We start from the raw sequence: 15,841 nt of genomic DNA on the forward strand, positions 1-15,841 counted from the left end.
CTGCTCCCTCCATTGTACTCCGCACACACAGCTTACCTGTATTATAGTGCTTAGGCTGATTGCAAAGTGAACTAATTATCTAAAAAAGTTTTCACATGTGAAAGTGTGCCAGACAGTTGGCAAATTAGTGTTAATGATAGCCATACATGTGTATACTTTTGCTAGGAGTGTGTTGGAAATTTGGTAATTGAGTGTTGTGCAGTGAATTGTGCCTACCGTTTTGCAAAGTGTGTGTTACAAAATTGCAAACTGAGTGCAAAGCAGTTTTTGTGCTTTTAGTTTTGCAAACTCAGTGAGTGGTTTTGCTATAAGTCTGAATAGTTTTAGAGATTGTGCTACAGGAATCACAGTTAGGGTTTAAGCATTCAGAAAAAACTGTAAATTACACACGAACACCATTAACATACTCACCCAGAGAACCCTGTACGTACCTGGGCCTGCCTACTATCCTTGGAAAGGAAGTGATTGGCTAGATTTTTCAGGGAAAAAAGCACCGAAATGAAGCACCGAATTGTGCGCTGCTTTTCGGTCTGGTTACTACCGTTTATGTCAGAACCGGTTCCACAATGGCACCGGACACCAGTACCCATCCCTACTCATCTCTCTGGTCCTGGTCCAGCAGACCAAGCAGCACTGCCCGTGACTCCCTGCTCAGGCAAATGTCAGGCCTGGTTGATGATGTATGTGCATGCTGGCACACACAGGTTTATCCTGGACCACAGTGGGCAGTGCATTTCCCACAATCATGTTGTGTTTCACGTTGCACAGTTTTTATTTTCACAATTTGGCATGTGCAATAGGTCAGGCCCCCCGAAATTGTGTTATGTAGTTTGTGACAGACAGGCACTCACAGTTGGGATGTTCTGGCTGTTTTATTTCCACAACTGAAATAATCATGTTTGTACAAAACAAAGGTTGGGGTGCCAGCATAAATAAAGTGCAACTATGTACAGTGGCTGTCTGTGGACACGACTCAGTCCTTTTTCTGCTCCACTAGCTTTTCGAGGACACCTATCAGCCTGTCCATCCTCTCTGCTCTCTGTTCCTCCATTTGGCGTTGCTGAGCCATGTCCTCTTTTATTAGGGCAATGAGCTCATCCTCCCCGTCCCTCCTCCTTTTCGCCACCCGTGCCTCAGGCGGCTCCTCATCCTCCTGCCCCTCCTGGTGTGGGAGTGGGTTGCCCACTGCTGCACTGGGCCCTGGTGTGTCCTTCTGGATGGAGGAGATTAGGACAGGTGGCCTGGTGGAGGGCCTCTGTCCTAGCACCTCATCCATGGCACCAAACCAGGGCCATGTTGCGGCAGAGGGCTTCCCACTTGCGCCCTCGCCTGTCGCTTGATACTTTCTTCTCTAAGGGCAGAGTACATCACAAGTGGCAGTTGGCTACAACAGCAACATTGCAGGGTTACATAGGTGACTTCTCAGTGTTCCGTGTGCAGCTACATCTGTCACTATCACTAAACATACTTTGTATTTCCTCTTCAGGTTCTCTCATTTGCGTTTGGCCTGCACAAGGGAGATTTTCCCCGCCAGATCCATCTTCTCCACGATTTCTCTGACAGACGAAATATGAGAGCACATGTATATCAGGTCATTCTGATTATGGCACCCACAGCAGGATGTACTGGATTGGGACCACAGGGCAGACAGTTCACTGTCCCTTGTGCCTCGATAATTGTAAACCTCATACTGTTGCTGTACCTCCAACCCACTGCGGCTGAGTGTTTCGCACCCGTGAACAGGTGCTTATTGTCACGGCGGAGTCGGATGAGGTCTGCCGTCTGCTCCTTGGTCCTTGTAATGCAGCATGGATTACATTCCCCACCATCCTTCACTTCCGTTTTAGCAGTTCTCCGTTTGCCGTCTGTTCAGCATATACAGCTGTGTGGGACATACACACTGAAATGTCAGGCAAAACGGTTTATTGCGGGACGGGGGCAGCACTGACTGGGGCAAAACATTTACTTTATCAGGCCCTAGGTTGGGGTCAGGGGGTTCTCTGTCATATTTTTAATTCAATTCAATTCAGTTTTATTTAGATAGCGCCAAATCACAACAAAAGTCATCTCAGGGCGCTTTAAAATATCCCCTTTAAAATATTTGACATGGCAGGTGTGATAACCGTTGCAAATGTACATATGATTTGCTGCGGACACAGCTACATTCCTGCCTGGTATATGTTGACATTTCTGTTTGCGGCTCAGGAAGGGTCATATTAGTACAGTTGATTGCATTTGTAGTGGTGATACTTCTATTCATACTGCCCTCCGTCTGGTACAGGATTCACAGCTTTGCGGGTCTGTGCATTTACGGTCACGTGGGTCCGACAGGTGTCACATGATTCACCTTGACATTTACTATTAACCTTCCATTAACGTTTACATCTTGGCATTTGTTTCGCTCCTTCACACATATATTACATTTGCATTTGCATTTGAAGTACACTTCGAATTGGGACAGCTGTCGTCGTGTGGCGGTGACGTAATCGCATTCAAAATGCGTACTCCAAGCGTGCGGTCTCTAAATTGGGACACAGCCACAGACTAAATACACACAAGGGTTATTAGGGGAAGTGGAAACACCTGACACAAGTCTGACATAATGAGACAATGGAACCAAAGCTGACTACACTGACATAGGACACAGACCTTCAAAATAAAACAGGAAACATGAGACACAGACAAGACAATATAAACTTGACAGCATAAGACATGTGGCATGAAACACAAAGGGTGCGGGAAAATTAAATAAAGGGGAAGAAAACACAAGGAGTCTAATAACCAAATGAACTTCACTAATCTAATGAATTTAAACATAAACAACATCCAAATAAACTAAAACTTAAAACGCTGGCTCAACAGACCCAGGAACATGACAGTAAGTTAGTTTCTCTTTCTTTTTCTTAGAATTTTAAGAGGAGGGGTGCACATCAGCAGTTTTCTTGTGTTTTTGTTTGTTTGTTTTTTGTTATGTGTTTTTTTTTCTTTATTAATGATAGGTTTGTAGCTTAAATCTTTTCGCTGGAACGTTCAAGACAATTTAATTACACAGCAAAAGCAAGACACGAGTAGGCAAGTTCTTTATGTTTCTCGTGCACGGGAGAGAACTGGACAAACACCGTTCCTTCGCTTGACCCCTGTTGCTCTCATCCGCTCCCCCGTAACACTGCTCTTTTATAGAGATTGACAGACCACGTGACTTTCGCGCATTGCATGCCGGGTACTCGTGGCAAAACAATCAAAGCAATGCATCAAACGCAAGCATCTGCAGCACCGCAAAACGTTCATTCTCCGGTTCCAATACCTTCTTGCTTTTTCTTTGTTCCCCAAAAAGGTTATGTACAAAATGAAGGAGAACAATGCCGGTCTGTACAAAGACAGACTTGATGTCAAAGAAAAGATAGGAGGAAAAAAATCAAAGGAGTGAAAGGGTTAAATGGCTTGTATTTATATAGCACTTTACTAGTCCCTAAGGATCCCAAAGCACTTTACATATCCAGTCATCCACCAATTCACACACTGGTGATGGCAAGCTACATTGTAGCCACAGCCACCCTGGGGCGCACTGACAGAGGCTGCCGGACCCCCCACCACCAGTAGGCAACGGGTGAAGTGTCTTGCCCAAGGACACAATGACCGAGACTGTCCAAGCCGGGGCTCGAACTGGCAACCTTCCGATTACAAGGCGAACGCCCAACTCTTGAGCCACGATCGCAGAGATGATCATGAAACAATGGACTCCAGGGTGGAGTAGGTTGCACAGTCTCTAACTACCTGTCCATGCCAAACAGCCAAAGTGAAGATTGGCTCTCAACTTGTTTACAGCCAAAGTACAACAGAGTCGTGGGGTGCCAGGATGTCACTGCAGAAAACAACCAGTAAATATTGTTTATATTGATTGTTTGTATGGATAGCACAACCCAGTGGAGAAAACTGTGTAGTTCTAGCTTAAAGGAAACAGCCTACTAAACATAATATTGTTCTTTCAATATTATGTAACCATATCACAGCCACATGTGCTTCTACTCCTGGTGTTAGTCCAAAATAGCGAGGGTTGCATCGGGAAGAGCATCCAACGTAGATGCTATGCAAAATAAAACATGTGGATATAAAGAATGATATTTCAATGCAGATCAGCTCAAGCCTAGATTAACTCCCCCTGTTGATATTGTTCAACATGGTGCGTGTGGAAAGGAAAAGGAAAGGGGAAACGTTGAGAGCCAGGGTCAAAGTATAAACGGAGGAGTGTGGAGGTAACAGTCGGGACTCTAAAGGGTCTAAAGGAAGCAGCTGAAAGAAGAAGAAGATGACTTAAAAGAACTATGTCAGAAATATTTCACATAAACAGTCCAGGGTTTGTACGGGTGCTTGAAATCCTTGAAAATGTCTGAATTTTAATATTGCCTTTTCAAGGTTTGAAAAGTGCTTGAATTTCAGATGTGGTGCTTAAAAGTGCTTGAAAGTGTAACTGTAGTTCATTCACCACAAATAACTTTCTGAATGAATAGTTTTCTTATCAGATAGAGAAATAAAATGAGTCGCAAAATGTAAAAGCAAAATTTCCCCGCCTGGGCTGCCTTGTCTGTTTCATCCCCTCCCTCGGACACTCAGGGATGAGTGCGCTATTATAACTGTAGGTTGCTGTTTTAATGAGTGTTTGATGGAAAACGACAATGGCGGAGTCACATGATAGGCGAGTGGTAGTAAATAATTTTCCAGTACGTGTACGTTACACATGCTATTTTTTAAAATTATGATTATTATTTTGCTATCAAACTCGCTGGAGAAATGATTGAAATGCACTGAGTGTGATGCAGTATGGCAACACTATTATGGGATATGCTGTGAACTTAGGTAACATTACTTTGCAGTAATGTGAGTTAATTTACTCAAGTGAAAGCTTTAAACATTAGCCTAATACATAACTAGCCAATTTAGGCTTTCTGGTTAACCCTCTGGGGTCGACGGACCCAGAGTCTCCATTTCAACTTGGGTCGAACTCGCGGACTTCAAACTATATACCAGTTTTTAAATTGTGTTGATAGGTCATGTAAAACTGAAGTTTTTTGAGGGGGGTTTCTGAATAAAACAGTGGCGTTTACTCCGGGAAGAAACGGTATAAACGGCGTTTTCTATGGAGAGCGCTAGCAAACACGCTTTGCTTGTGAGTAAAAAAAGAGAAAGAAAAAACACTTTTTCCCTATTGGTGGAAAAATGTACCATTTCGACCAATCAAAAAATGATATGGCAACATGTGGCATTTGGTTACTTGGGAAGAGGTGGAAGTTTTAGGAGTGACTGGCGACAGAGAGCGAGTGAGCGAAAGAGAGAGAGTGTGTTTTGATACGTGAGAGATTTGTGACGTTTACCGTGTTTGGAGTCTCAAGTTAGTGTGTTGTCTTGTGTAGTTAGTGTGTAGTGTAGTCGTTGTTTTGTTCTACTAGTGAACGTCACAGTTGCTGCAAAAAAGCCACCAAAGGCAGGTTGCAGTGTAAACGCTGAGTGACACACCTGCTGTCAGACCTGCAGGTTTATCCCTGTGCTGTTCTCATCTGTGTTATAGTGGACACAAACTATTTTTTGGAGTTGCATAAATAATTTGTGTGCCTTCTTATATGATGCAGAACACCTGATTGTTCTGTAAATAGTTTGAAATGGTTATATAAAAAACGCCTTGGCCGTATTTGTAAGTAAATAGTACCATATAACTTTGTTATTTGCAAAACTTTTTTTTAAAAATGTAAAATTTCTATTTGCATTTCAAGTTATGAAAATGATTCGTTAAACATGCTTGTGGTTTTTACAGTCAAAAATATCACTTTCTACTTGTATTTTAAATTTTGTCTGAATTTAAATAAATTGTGCTGATGCTGTTTGTCAAAATGAGAAAATAACAGATTGGCAAGATAAACAGTTTTTAAAGGTGAAATATAGAGGCCAAATCAAAAGTAGTCAAAAATGGCCAATTATACCCTGGACCCCAGAGGGTTAAAGGCTAAAAGTAAAGTTGTCACCAAGTACTGTTTATATTTGTGTGTATTGCTGCAGCTTTTTTGAGTATTAACTTGGTGCCTTTGGGTGAAACAATGGTAATATGAGGGACCGATCCATATGGTCACAAAGAATAGCCACTTGTTTCTGTGCTACCAAAGTTCCCCGGCTTTCATTCAAAATATGTTTCTAGTCAGCACCTGCACATTAAACTACTTAAACATTATAAATGTCTTCAAGCTCACACTGAGGCCTGTGGGGCACAAGTACAGTACACACATTTATATGTGTATTTGTACATGAATATTTCATACTTTAAGGCTTTCTGTTTATTTAAGGGAGATAAACAAAATACATTGGAATTGTACATAATAATAACACAGATGATAAATTCAATAGATTTTAAGTAGATGCTTGTGCATCCTTAAAGTCTTATATGTTGAACTGAACTATGTGATCTGTTCAAAGCCTCCCAGTCAGTGCTGTTCTCCATGTTCTCCTGTCTGACTGTACATGATGTTATTAGCACAAACACTTCAAATGTGATCATTTAGGACTCCAGCAATAATACAGACAGCAATGTAGTTAGCAATAGCAAAGTTTTATTGGGAATTAACTTAAAAAACAAACAAACAAACATATGTCTCCTATTTTTTGTCACACAGGAAAGAAGCATCAGTGAGAAGACGCATTTATTTAGTTTTTTTTTTTCAACAGGAGAAGAAAATCTCTAACAGTTGATTTGTTCACATTTTCACATCTTAACTTTTAAGTGAAATGTGCATTTCGAGTTTATACACTATGTATATAAGAGGACCGTTTCCTTTTGCAGTATTTTTGTGTGGTGCATTTTTAACAAAAGGGGAACAAAGGAACAAAGTTCACCTAGGATGATTTGTTTAAATACTGAGGTGATGCAAATTGAAACATGCATTTTAACGGGGGGGCTGGAAAAGCTTGAAAAGGGACGTTGAAAGTGCTGAACGTGCTTGAATTTGATCCTGAAAAAGGCATATGAACCCTGACAGTCTGATGCATAATGACATCAGCTGTCCTCTCTTTAACAAAAAGCGAGCCGGCTGGTGAAAAAATACAAAAGCAAATGGCAAAGGCACACAAAGCTGAAAACTAAACTATTACCTATACTGGGTGAACTAGGACTAGACTTGAGAAACATGAACATGATGAGACTTGAGAATTCCAGTGACATGACACAAATAAAAACAGATAAACAAAGGGAGACAGAAGATTGAAATACACAGAGGGATAATGGGGGAAGTGGAAACAGCCGATACAAATAAACACGATGACACAAGGGAAGCAAAACGAAACACACTGGACATGGAACACAAGAATGTCAAAATAAAAGAGAGGCGTAGACTGGGAAACGTGAGCTTGACACAAGTGTTGAGTGCAGAGTGCAGAAAAAAACTCAAACGAAGCTGCAGCATGTGTAGGTTTTGATTTTCAGTTTTACAGAACTGACATGTGAAACCAGTTCCTTATTGAAGTGCTGAAACTTCTGCTTATTCAGATTTTTCATGAACACAAGAAAATGAAAACAGAACATGAAAAGTTGCAGGGTGTTGTTTCTTTGTCATCACTGAACTGTGAAAATGACCCACAGAAAGGCTCCATGTGTGTATGTCGACGCTGAAGTAATGTCATTTTACAACATTTTAAATTTTCTTCACCTCACTGTAGAGTTCCTCCTGGACATGAGGACTCTGTGTTAAGTTGTTTTCTGGCTTGCTGACTTGCACCTGTGCGTACTCTGTGTCCTGCTCCTGTCCTCTGTCCTGCACTGAGTCAGAGGATGTTTGATGCTTGGAAATGTTAATCTCACTATAATGGATGTTTTCTTCAACTTCCTCTGTTTTACTTCCTCGTTCTTCAACAACCTGCTTTTCATTTATTTGAATCTATGGAATTAAAATAATAGAATATTCCTTAAGCTGACTCTGTTATTTTTTTGTTACATTAAATGATCAGACTGCTCTGACAAAGATGCTACTGTAAATAATCACTAGAACAGTCAGTTATCCTGCAGATAGATTTTTGTTTTGTTTTGTTTTAATTCCCTTACCTGAGTCTGTTCTTGTCTTTGATGCTTTGATTTTAACCAGCTGGAAGACACAAGAGGCTGTTAAATTAACTTTACTAAATATAATTGTGAATAAATTTAATCTATTGGAAAACAGATATTTTAATTTGCAGCTAAAATATCTTTGACACTAACAGTATGTGTTTTCTACTTTCATGTGTGACACTTACCAAACAAAGATTATCAAGCAGAGTAAGATTAAGAGTAAAATGATCCCAATAATTACGCCAATATGTTGCCACAGTTTGTCTGTTGAAGCACAATCTACAGAAATCATGAAGTAACAAAAAAAAGGATTTTATGTTGACATATTGATTCAGGCTCTGCTTCGTTACTACTTGAAGTAGTTTTTTTTAAATGAAAGATATAATAGATACAAAAAAGTTTTTAAAAAAATGATGGGAGCACATACTTTCCTCTTTAGGCAATGGGCCTTTAACAGTCATGTTAATCTCTGCTGATGTCTGATTACCCAGATCATTAGTGGCCACACAGTAATAAACTCCTCCATCTGTTACATTGAAGCTGTAAATCTCTCCTTCAGATACGTTCACAGCTCCATCTCTGCTCTTCTTGAACCAGGTGAAGCTGCTGACTGGAGGTTTGGCTCTGCTGGAGCAGGTCAGGTTCACCCAGCTGCCTGCTGACACCAAACCTGATGGACTGATGGATGCTGAGGTGTCTTTAGGAGCATCTGGAGAAATAAAAGAGAGAAAGTGATATCCCATATACCATGGTGTCCTGAAGGATTCAGTTCAACAACAAACTCTGATTGTCTTACATGAAACACTGAGAGTCTCTTCTGTCTCTGCTGTCTTGGTGTCGTTTCCTTGGTTCACAGGATATCTGGCAGAGCAGCTGATCTTCTTTCCATCATGTGTGTCTGACAGAGTGATGTTCTGCTGGATTTTAGTTGTAAAGCTTCCATCTGTGTTTTCCTCTATTTTGTTGTGAGAGTCTTGTTGGAGATTCCAGGTGAGTTGAGGAGGGGAGTGTGGACAGGGAGTGAGAGCTGAGCAGGTTATAGTGACAGACTCCTTCTCCTTCAGATCACCTGGGATTGTAATATTGGGCCTCCAAGGAGAATCTGTGGTTTCACATTAAACACAGTTTGTAAACTAATAATACCGTCAAGAAACAGATGAAGATCAGCCACAACAATGGATTAAAAACCAAAGTGAGGTATTGTCCTCCTTCCTGAAATCCTGCATATTTGTCTCACTTAAAGGTTTTGGATTAAAACTCAGTTTAATATTAGACAAAGATAACCTGAGTAAAAGATGGTGGTGGTTGTGTTATGGTCCTTGACTCAAAAAAATAAAAATAAAAAAAAACCTGAAGGTGACGTTTATCACGTGAAATCCAAAATAAATGTAATGCTTTGATTTTAAACAAGTTGTTCATGCTTGGAAAATGTAGCTGAATAAAATTATTAGGCAAAGAAGAGGGAACCAAAATTCTTCAATAGCACTGTGAATGACTCATTACCAGCTATCAAAACACTTGCAGTTCTTGCTGCCAAGACATTTAAGTATTAACACAGGGGCTTGGATAACATTTTTCCTTAAAAATAAAATCACCATTCAAAACTGCAATTTTTATTCAGTCAGATTGTCTTTGTCTTATCAAAAGAAACATGCAGAAGTGACAAATATGCAAATGCCTTTTTAGTTTTTAATCACTAACAGACAGGATTCTTCCTTTTGTGTCCCCTGTAAGTGCAGGAAAGGTTGGGGAAGGGATGTAGAGAGAGACTTGTGTCAAGACGTTAGTTTGTTGAACAGTAACTTGTGAAATTTCCATGGAAACTAGACTATTTATGTCACGGTACTAGGTCATGTGACCCAGTATGTATGTTGTTAATGTGTCATTTTGTATTAATTTGTGTTCTAGTTTCAGTTTAGCTCATCCAGTCAATTTCTAGGTTGCCATTAGTCCTTTGTTTCTTAATTTCTTTGTGTCATCTTTCCCTATGTTAAAACTCCCCTTGTTGTTTATTGTTTGTTATTGGTCATGTTTCTTGCCTTTCTGGTTAATGTTGTCAAGTTTGTGTCATGCCTGCGTCTTGTCATGTTTTCCTGTTTATTGTGAAAGTCCAGTTTCCATGTCTTTGTGTTTTTGGTTTACATTTCCTGTGCATCATTATGTTCATCCTAGTCAGCTGTTTCCTCATGTGTCTCCACTCCCCCTAATCACATTATGTTTATATTTAAGTCCTTTGTCTCTTAATGTTTTTTGTCAGGTCGTCTGTTATCTTTGCCACAGGTTTTACAATTTTCCCCTCATTGTTTCAGCGTGTTTCATAGCATTCCTAGTTGCTCTGTATTCATAGTATTTCATAATCTTTTCACAGAGTGTCATTGTCTTTTAGTTTATACAGTGTTCATAGTCCCCTTAGTTTTCCCAGTTTCAGTGTGTCTCTAGAGTTGTTCTCATGCCATCAGCCACAATAAAGGCTCGCTTTATTTTTGGAAACTTAGTTCTGTCTTCACCGTGTCTGCTTTTGGATCTATCTCATCTACACACCGGCACACCCTGCCGTGACAATTTAAACATAACAAAAAATCATAAATATGCTTTTAAACAGTGACTTTTTCTTTGTATGCAGGATTTCTTCTCTTTTATTTTTTATTTTCTGTTTTTTCTGTCTTTACTACAGTTTTTTTTTTTTTTTACTGATTCCCAATTTTACTGCTCACAATAAAGACCCTAGAAGACTAATTATTGTCCTGAGCCGTCTTAATTTTCCGAGTTTCCAGCTAAACACAAAACACTTAAATGTGCTTATTTCTGTTACATTTGTTCATAATTTCTTTTTTAGTTGCTTTGAATAAAAGCTGCAGCTGATTATACTTTGTTTATAGAAATTAGAGGAAACTTTCTTACCTTTAATTGTTATTTGAAGAGGATCACAAACAGCTGTTGCCTTGAACGGCGAGGTCATAATTCTGAAGTAGTATGTGTTTGTATAATTTGTGATTAAATTGGAAAACAGAGTGGTGCAGTTTCTCTGTGTCAGGTTTCCTGTAATATTCATTGGATAGATGTTAACTGTCTTACTGCTGTTGAAGATCACGTTTTCTGGATAAAGTTTAAAATTAGTATGATTTTTAATCCACACTGCAAGCACAGGTCTTGTGCTGTTAAACTTTACTGGTCCAGCATCACTAAAGTTACATGGGATTTGTAAACAAGATCCACTCAGAGCTTCCATCTCTGCTGGTGCAGTGATGAACAGGTTTGTAGAATTAGGACAAGCAGCCACAGTGCCTGAAAAACAGAATATCATGAAAATATAGAAATGTAGATAAAGAGAAAATCCATGATGAACAATTTGACTTTAAGAGTCGTGGGTTTGCTTTTTATCCCTTGTTCTTTTGACATCCTCAGATACTTGACTTTGTAAAGTATCTGTCTGCACTGATCTGTCAGACTGTAAATGACTGAAATGAGATGGCTCACTTGGAATAAAGAGGAAACTCAGTAACATGATGTCTGTCATAAAACCCATCACCTGGAAAAACATGAAGAAAAGAATCATTACACAAATAAGACACAAAAACAGGAACTTGCCTCATTTTGTAAAGCACTTACAAAACAAAAACTAAAAAAAATCAAATAAAGCCTTTTTTTTCATTGCAATGCACAAAATTAATAAACTGTATAAATGTTTTCTTACCAAATGATCAGTCTGCTACACAGGAGAGACGACAACGTAAAAGTCAGTGTGTGATTTTAGCAGTGTGAGTGAAACACTTCTCTGTTTAGATGTTGTAATGTCAAAGCAAACAGACCTGTGATAATTTTGGTTTTCTGTTGTTCTTTAATCAGTCAGTCTGCTTTTTGTTCCCATCATGCACTCTGTTGACACTTCAGATGCTGCCACTCCCACCTGCCTCTAGATTCGCCTGACACTCCACTCACATGCAAACATATTCCTCATTCTCTCAGTAGTTCCCTTCCATGTACGCCTCCCTTGGCTTTGTCTGTTCTGCGTTTTTTGAGACTGACTTTAGTGTCCGTGTGTTTGTTTTATTTTATTTGCTATATAAGGAAATTTCATTTTTATTTGTATCTAAAAATATTTTAGATATATTGGGGGGGGGGGGGGGGGGGTTCTTACAGCAACAGAATAATTGCCAAAGTGCTATTACCCAAAAACATAGTATCTACATGGTGTACACTGTATTTTCCACACAAAAGAATAAAGAAAGAAAAATAGAGGACAAAAGTGGCATGCCTTAAAAAAAATCTGCAGCACTTTCACAAAAGATTGCCAAATTAATGTCCATGTGGCAGGGGTGTGGTCTCTGGCCTGCTGCTTCTGAGCTTATGGGGCAGTGCTGGGATGTCAAAGTGGACAGGTGATTTTGATGGGATTAGTGACTCTCTTCCCTTTTTATAGTGACAGAGGAGACTGGCAAGAGGTGAGTGTATAAGTATAACAATCAAATGTTATAAAAAACAGTGTCCCATTAACTTTCCACTAGAGATGGTCCCCTCTTATCTGCATTTTCCCAGGCAAGCATGAGTGAGAGTCTGCAGCTTTGTACTCACAAGGACACATGTTCACAAGCCTTTTTTTTCAGGGCTGTGTACTTAATACTACACTATATAACTATATAACACTTATTAATAAAAAAGCATAGCATTATCGAGGCACTGCAAATGATTTAATCCCAACAGTTGCTAACCTACTCTGAGCTAATACTGATTTTATTCTGATCCTTTGGAGGAGAAAGTTTGGAGAACAAAGCAAACCAAATCCAAAGATGCACGTATCACTGTGTCCCGAGTTGATGATGATCACCCAATAAGAAAGCAGCATCCCCTGGGCATTCAGTGGAAAAATGATGCAAAACAAAATCCTTCTAAATTAATCATCTAACTCAGCAAGAATTGAGAGGATAAAGCAAAAAATATACTAAACAAAATTGCAAGTTCGCAGTTTGAACAGCGGTTGATCCCTCTGGTTTCTCTGCTGGAATTTTTAGCTGTGAATGTGTGAACAAGCAGCTTTCTTTCAGATTAAGCTCTGGAGCCGGGGAGCATGTTGGTCCAACAAATCATAAAAGTGGTTCTTCAGGTAAAGGTGTGTAATCCTGTGGAATTATGCACAGATGTGAACACACAGGATAAATTTACATTTACAAGTTTCAATTAATCTACAAATCTTTGCAAAATACATCAAAATCCTTACACTACAAAGGAATAACTTGTTCAGACAGGCCAGATAACAGAAGTCAATATAAAATACATCTTGTTAGATACATCTATATACATTCTTACCTGAGACTCCAATTTCAGAGTAAGCTAGCGATCCAGGATCTGACCCACTGGTAGGTCATCACTGATAATCTCTTTGATTCACAAGGCCAAAGTGGTGTGCATCAGCTTTGTAATCAGAACAGGATTCTTTTTACTTTTCTTGACTTCATCTATAATCTGTAGTCTTAGCTGATCAAGGCGAACAGCAACTTCACCCCAGAAAATTTACTTCTGCCCTGGCATGGACATAACAGTAAAACACAGAAGACAAGACAGACTAACCAGAGAACATAAAAGACACATGACCAGATAGACGTAGATGAAATATAAGTGTGAAGTAGTGCAGCAGTGCAGCAGTGCAGCAGTGCACATTGATTCAACAATTTATCCACAAGGCAGTTTATAATCTGCAAATCCAGAAACGCCTTCTAAAGACTCTTAAAATAGTAAGAGATTAGAAAAGTAAGAGCAGCACCTCTGCTGGGACTAATAATGTGTTATACTAAATGTCTTGATGCATTCTCAATCATCCAGGTAAATAAATTTCCAAAACACCAAAAGTTGATTCTGTTCATGGAAAATGAGTATAACAGAAGCAGCTGACTCACAAAAGCTGCAGCTGATTTTTCTTTATTCTTTTTAGAATGAGAGGAAACTTTCTTACCTTTAATTGTTATTTGAAGAGGATCACAAACAGCTGTACATCTGTAGGGCAAGTTCACGATTCTGAAGTAGTATGTGTTTGTATAATCTGTGGTTAAAGTGGAAAACAGAGTGGTGCAGTTTTTTTTTTGTCAAATCTCCTGTAATGTTCATTGGATAGATGTAAACTGTCCCACTGCTGTTGAAGATCACATTGTTTGGATTATTGCCAAATTCATAATTATTTTTAATCCACGCTCCAAACACAGGTCTTGTGCTGTCAAACTTTGGCTGCTTGTCCTGATCCTACAAACCTCTTCATCACTGCACCAACAGAGATGGAAGCTCTGAGTGCATCTTGTTTACAAATCCCATGCAACTTTAGTGCTGCTGGACCAGTAAAGTGCCTGAAAAACAAAATATATTTAAAATATAGAAATGTAGATAAAGAGAAAATTCATGATGAACAATTTGACTTTAAGAGTTGTGGGTTTGCTTTTTATCTCTTGTTCTGTCAACATCTTCAGTATAAAATGTGTGACTTTGTAAAGTATCTCTTTCTGCACTGATCTGTCAGACAGTAAATGACTGAAACTAGATGGCTCACTTGGAATAATGAGGAGACTCAGTAACGTGATGTCTGTCATAAAACCCATCACCTGGAAAAACATGAAGAAAGAAATCATTACACAAATAAGAAACAAAAACAGGAATTTGCCTCATTTTGTAAAGTACTTAAAAAAGAAAAAACAAGAAAAAAACACCATTAAGTAAAGCCTTTTTTCATTACCAGGCACAAAATTTGTAACCTGTATGAATGTTTTCTTACCAAATGATCAGACACAGAGGAGAGACGACAAAGTAAAAGTCACTGTGTGATTTCTGCAGAGACAGCGAGTGAAACACTCTGTTTGGATGTTGTAATGTCAAAGCAAACAGACCTGTGATTGGATTTCTGTCTTTCTTTTTTCAGTCAGTCTGCTTTTTATGTTCCCATCATGCACTCTGCTGTCATTTTAGAAAGCTGCAACTCCCACCTGCCTCTAGATTCATCTGTTCTGAACCCTCCACTCACATGCAAACATATTCCTCAATCTCTCAGTAGTTCCCTTGAACATGAAGCAGTTTATGTACTCTCCTTTGGCATTGTCTGTTCTGCTTTGTTCTTATCAGTTCTGATATGTGTTTTCTGAGACCAGTGGCTATTTTGAGCTTTCGGTCCATGTTTGTGTGTGTGTGTGTGTGTGTGTGTGTGTGTTTTTTAATATAGAAGTTAGGACTCTGCATTTTTATTTTTATTTTAAGGTACGGTTTTTTGTTTTGTTTTGTTTTACAAAATAATTGCAATAGAGCCAATTACCCAAAAACATAGTATCAATTCAGTGTATGCCCCCCCCCCCCCCCCTTCCCCCAAAAAAGAAAACAGAGGACAAAGTGGCACTTCAAAAAAAGAATCTGTAACAGAGGGGAAAAAATTCTCCCTTTACGATTTCACGATTTTTGATGGGACTAATGACTCTCTCCCCTTCTTATTGTTATGCAGGAGACTGGCGAGAGGTGTGTGTAGTGGAGAGTGCTTGTTGTATAAAAATAAATCTTAAAGCCACTGTGTGGGTCCAGTCATTTCACAGTTTGCAGGTAGAAATTGTATTGATGCACTTTAGCAGGACCAACGCAAATTATAACTACCAAATAATTTTAATTCTACTTACTAACCTACTCTGAGCTAATAGTGATTTTATTCTGATCCTTTGGAGGCGAAAGGTTGGAGAGGACAAAGCAATCACCCAACAGGAAACAACATCCCCTGGGCACTCAGTGGAAGTATGATGCAAA

General features: G+C 39.2%; 2 protein-coding genes, 1 long non-coding RNA gene and 1 pseudogene across 3 annotated transcripts in view; 1 reads left to right on the forward strand and 3 right to left on the reverse strand.

Annotated features, from left to right (window-relative positions):
• Window positions 1–15,841, forward strand: part of LOC147322456 (myelin-associated glycoprotein-like) — a 164,845-nt gene that overhangs the window by 47,368 nt on the left and 101,636 nt on the right. The gene's annotated exons all lie outside the window — the stretch shown is intronic.
• LOC147322461 (uncharacterized) lies at window positions 974–1,582 on the reverse strand (annotated as a pseudogene).
• Window positions 6,728–10,247, reverse strand: LOC147322462 (cell adhesion molecule 3-like). The gene is made up of 6 exons (XM_086305246.1): window positions 10,223–10,247; window positions 8,877–9,182; window positions 8,508–8,789; window positions 8,266–8,359; window positions 8,078–8,117; window positions 6,728–7,913 (listed from the first exon to the last, which is right to left on the reverse strand). The coding sequence occupies exons 1-6, from the start codon at window positions 10,245–10,247 to the stop codon at window positions 7,671–7,673; spliced, it is 990 nt and encodes a 329-aa protein (XP_086161372.1). The 3' UTR covers window positions 6,728–7,670.
• LOC147322463 (uncharacterized) lies at window positions 11,003–11,829 on the reverse strand. The gene is made up of 3 exons (XR_015131095.1): window positions 11,775–11,829; window positions 11,558–11,609; window positions 11,003–11,365 (listed from the first exon to the last, which is right to left on the reverse strand). It is a non-coding gene; the product is annotated as an uncharacterized LOC147322463 (long non-coding RNA).

Source organism: Aulonocara sp. 'chitande type north' Nkhata Bay, linkage group LG9 (genome assembly GCF_057382095.1).
Source record: "Aulonocara sp. 'chitande type north' Nkhata Bay isolate Kocher_YH1m ecotype deep benthic linkage group LG9, A_spYH_male_GT1.1, whole genome shotgun sequence".
NCBI classification, from domain to species: Eukaryota; Metazoa; Chordata; class Actinopteri; order Cichliformes; family Cichlidae; genus Aulonocara; species Aulonocara sp. 'chitande type north' Nkhata Bay.